This window comes from Humulus lupulus, chromosome 1 (genome assembly GCF_963169125.1).
Source record: "Humulus lupulus chromosome 1, drHumLupu1.1, whole genome shotgun sequence".
NCBI classification, from domain to species: domain Eukaryota; kingdom Viridiplantae; phylum Streptophyta; class Magnoliopsida; order Rosales; family Cannabaceae; genus Humulus; species Humulus lupulus.
In genome coordinates, this window is record NC_084793.1 from 70,431,556 (window position 1) to 70,436,003 (window position 4,448).

A 4,448-nucleotide genomic window follows, 5' to 3' on the forward strand; every position below is an offset into this window, starting at 1 on the left:
CATTAAGTACTAATCCATTTTAGTTATTCATATAATTTCCTGATGGTGAAAAACTGCATCAACATATATATTAATGTATATTTAGTCAGGATCTTTTTGTCCATGGGCATTTTTTGGGGCTTAAAAAAACAGTAGATTATTTTTAATTATTTTTAAATTTAATATTAATCTTGGTAATGAGTTTAAATTATGAGGACCAAAATGATAAATTCTCTTCTTTATTATTGTATTTACTATCTAGGAACCGGAGGCGTGGAATGTGAAAGCGGCTGGTTCAGTGGCGCTTTCCCTCTCTCACTCATGGCTCTGCCTCTGGGTCACTCTGCTGAGGTAACCAGAGCCGCAATATATACACATAACACACACCGTTATTAGCTAATTCGATTCAACACAAAGTTGATTAGATATGCTTATTACTCTCTGTAGAAGACTCAGAACTTCAGTACTCAGCTATGGAGTTATTGGGTCAAACTCAACTTCTTATTTGGGCTTTCTTGCTACTAGATTCTCTTCATCTGCAACGACTGTTGTGGAAAATTCTGGAAATGGTAGCTCTTTTACGGTGTCTTACCTTGTAAACTCATGTGGGTTGTCCCCAGATTCTGCCATTGTTGCTTCGCGAAAGTTAAAGCTCAAAAACCCAGAAAGACCTGACTCTGTTCTGGATTTCTTTAGAGAACACGAATTCTCGGAGAACGATATCTCAAAAATTGTAAGGACACGGCCTCAGACTCTTCGATCGAATCCAAAGAAAACTTTTTTGCCCAAGTTTGAGTTTTTCTACTCAAAAGGGTATTCGAAGAAGGAGCTGGTGAGTATTATATCTTCTGATCCTCATCATTTGTATAGAAGCTTGGATAGGAACATTGAACCTACTTTTAATTTACTCAAGACTGTCTTGCCTAGTGAGGTGTCCGTCTATGCTTCGAAGCACCAATGGGTGTCCTTAGCTAAAAATTGGAAATCTGTGATAACGAATCTTGGGTTGTTGAGAGATTTAGGTTTCACTAACTCACAAATAGCTTCTACATTGAAGCGTTTTACTGAGATTTTGATTCTGAAGCCTGAAAGATTTAGTAGTATTGTGGATGAGGTTAAAGACATGGGATTTTGTCCTGAGAAATACACTTTCTTGTTTGCGATTCGCACTTTATCCAGAAAGACTTTTCAAAAAACTTGGAACCAGAATTACAAGGCTTACATGCGGTTTGGTTGGTCTGACGTTGATATTCTAAATGCATTTAAGATGCACCCGAATTGCATGGTAATGTCGGAAAATAAGATAGAGAAAGTAATGGATTTTCTAGTAAACAAAATGGGGTGGTCGTCAAAAAAGATTGCAAAGTGTCCTGTGGTTCTGTTTTACAACTTTGAGAAGAGAACACTACCGAGATGTTCTGTAGTTCGAGTTTTGTTGGCAAAGGGATTGATGAGACTAGAAGATATTAGCTTTTGCGGCGTGTTGCAAATTGTAGAGATTAAGTTCTTGGAGAAGTATGTGATCAAGTACAATGAGCAAGTGCCTCTGCTGTTGAGCGTGTACAAAGGGAAAGTAAATGTTGAAGATGCATAATGTCTTTACTGAAAAGAGTTTTCCCTTTTGTTTCTGTACAAGTCACATACATTATGAAGAGTTTGGTATGCTAGTTGTAAAGCAATTTGAGTCAATCTACATAGATGGTGGCACAAGGTATCTTGAAACTTCTTTGGTGTACTTCATACTTTTTATGCATTTAGTTGCTATTTGAACTTTTGAAATCTGATCTTGTGCTATTGCTTTAGTTTGGCTAAAATAAAATATAGTTCACCAATCTTAAAATCTTGTGCAGAGCCTTTTGTCTTGTAATTAGGTGAAATTCATGGTTTGTTAGAACTGATTAGCAGTAAATTATATAATTCTGTTTCAAAGTTTTGCTTTCAAGTCATTTAACTAGTTCGACGTAGATTTCCTTGTTCGTATCAGTACAGTGTGGACCTAACTCATATAGTTGAAGTTGAACAATAACTAATTGTTCAGAAAACTGAATGCTAATACTTATTTCTCTATATATGTCATGATTATACATAAAAACAACTGCTTCTCTGAAGTTGTCCTTTTTTTTCTTTCTTTTTTTTGACAAATTTGATAATACTAAAATGTTTCAAGATCATGCAATATCTGTGAAAGTAAAAGTCCTTTTTTAAGCCATTAATAATTTTCCAAATAGGGGCTGATCGGACTTCATTATACGAAGAAAGGAATTAGATAGGCAGCTTCCTTACTGGTTGTATAGTTTTAACTGATATATTTATATATGTAAACCTTTGAAGATCATGGTCAAATATTCCATGTATCATGAGGTGTGGTGAATTTGTTTTTCTTGTAAGAATCGAGTGGAATAAAAGTTGACAATAGTCCAATGGAAAGTATAGATAGCAGAAAGAAAAGTATGGTAAGAATCATGCGGTTCTAGCTCATGGTTCTATCTCAAAATCAGTTAGTGACCAGTGGACTAAACTCTTATAAAAATGATCTTACACACTTTTCATGTTGGACACTAGCATTTCTTAGTTAGCCAACCATCATATATTATAACTAAACACTGACATTTGAGAATATTATTGGATGCTAGTGCAATAAGCCCCTTCATATGATCCGAGGCAAAGAAAGACATACAAAACTGCCGAGGAAAACTAGCATGGCTGCCGTTACTTTTGCCAAGCTTGAGATGGATTGGGAAAATCTGTGAGTACTTGTTTGTGTTGGAACTAAATCTAAATACATGAATAAAATTATCAAGATTATACAATGAACTAATTAAGATATTATACTTGATTTCATGATGTTGGATATGCGAAAAGATTATGGGTTTATGGTCTTCACATATTAATTTTTTTTTCTCTATGGGTCTCACTCAATTGATGGAAATAGAGGAGAGTTGATGAGAGATTAGCTTTGGGGACCAAACCCTATAGCATTCTTTATATAGTAATCTAATTAGAATTTCATTAACCCTAATTAGGTTTACTATTTGATATTACACGTTACAAAGCCCTTACCATATAAGATGTTTAATTGAGCTCCTTTAATTAGATCTCTCAGTTAGCCCAACTTAAAATATTAGCTCAAATATAATTATCTTAATTTGTTAGCCCACACATTAGGTTATTTTTACAATCTCCTACTTGAGCTACAAATTAATTTCAAATACAATTACATTTAATAACCTTATGTGCGCACAAACATGCTAATTATTCTTAAAAACATATCAAATATATTCAACGACATAGATCGAGTATGGATATGTAATTGGAAATTACATGCAATGTGATCTTTATCATGCCTATTTCTAATTGGTCATTTATTCCTTAGCGAGATTAATCCTTAGTGTTTCAAACCACAATTGAAAGATAACACATTTAGAGCAATAAAGATAATGAACCCTGTACGCCCTGATTTTCCCACGGGCTGATTAGCGAGCTGAGTTGCGGCCTAATCATGATTATCTCGTGGACATCCCCAAAACCGGAGCTGCCGTCATAAGATCATACCTCCTTAGCTCGAGGTAACCTTAGGGTTCACCTCTGGTGACTTAAGGAGGGAGTCCGGGCTCTGAAGGCCGAAGGACGAGTTAAGTACCCAGATCGTAGTACGAGCTGGGGTTGGAGGCTATGACCCTTTATAAAGTCAACCACACAAGGTAAACGTGCATATATCAGACATCACGTGTTTGATATATTCCTGACTTCTCGGACACGCAGCAGGAACGTGCGTATTCAGACACCCACGAATGGGTTGGGCCGTGCGGCCCATTATCTCCTTACCTATTGATTTGACCACACTTATGTGTCAGGTTTAGGAATTAATCATGAATGTCACAGAATTGACATGATAGGTAAGAAGGTCACGGGATGACCTTCTTACCAACTCCCAGGTGCCTTCTCCTATAAATATGGAGACCTTGGGAGTTGATAGAGGTTGGATTCCTGATTGTAAGAAGGACCATGTAATCAAATATCCAGTATATAGCAATAATACTGACTAGTGGAGTAGAAGGATTTTAGCCTTTGAACCACTCAAAAAACGTACTTTGAGTCACCATTTCATTTCCCTAAGATCATATATCTGTTTCGGTTCAGCATAAGCATATATCTATTTCGGTTCAGCATAAGCATTAATCCCTTTCTCTTCTTTTCTTAATTTCCTGTTGGCGAAGAACTGCGTCAACAGTTTGGTGCTTTCATTGAGAGCAAGTTCGATTAGTGCTGTCACAAACATCCAACTATGGTGACTACTCGATCCAGGCACGGTAACGAGACAGGGCAGCATGATGGGCAGGAGGCTCATCATACTGCCATCCCTGATGAACAAGTTCCTGAAGCCCAGCAGCGGCCAGGAAAGCAGCCGGCGGGCCAAGATGACACCGGAAGTTTGGCGCCCCGGCCACCTAATCCAAACCCGTGTTATT

General features: G+C 37.0%; 1 protein-coding gene across 1 annotated transcript; it reads left to right on the top strand.

The window, feature by feature from the left end:
• Positions 1 to 232: 232 nt before the first annotated feature.
• Positions 233 to 1,830, top strand: LOC133794187 (uncharacterized). The gene has a single exon (XM_062231395.1). It carries the CDS (start codon positions 407 to 409, stop codon positions 1,571 to 1,573), a length of 1,167 nt encoding a protein of 388 aa, XP_062087379.1. The 5' UTR covers positions 233 to 406; the 3' UTR covers positions 1,574 to 1,830.
• The last annotated feature ends 2,618 nt before the right edge of the window (positions 1,831 to 4,448 follow it).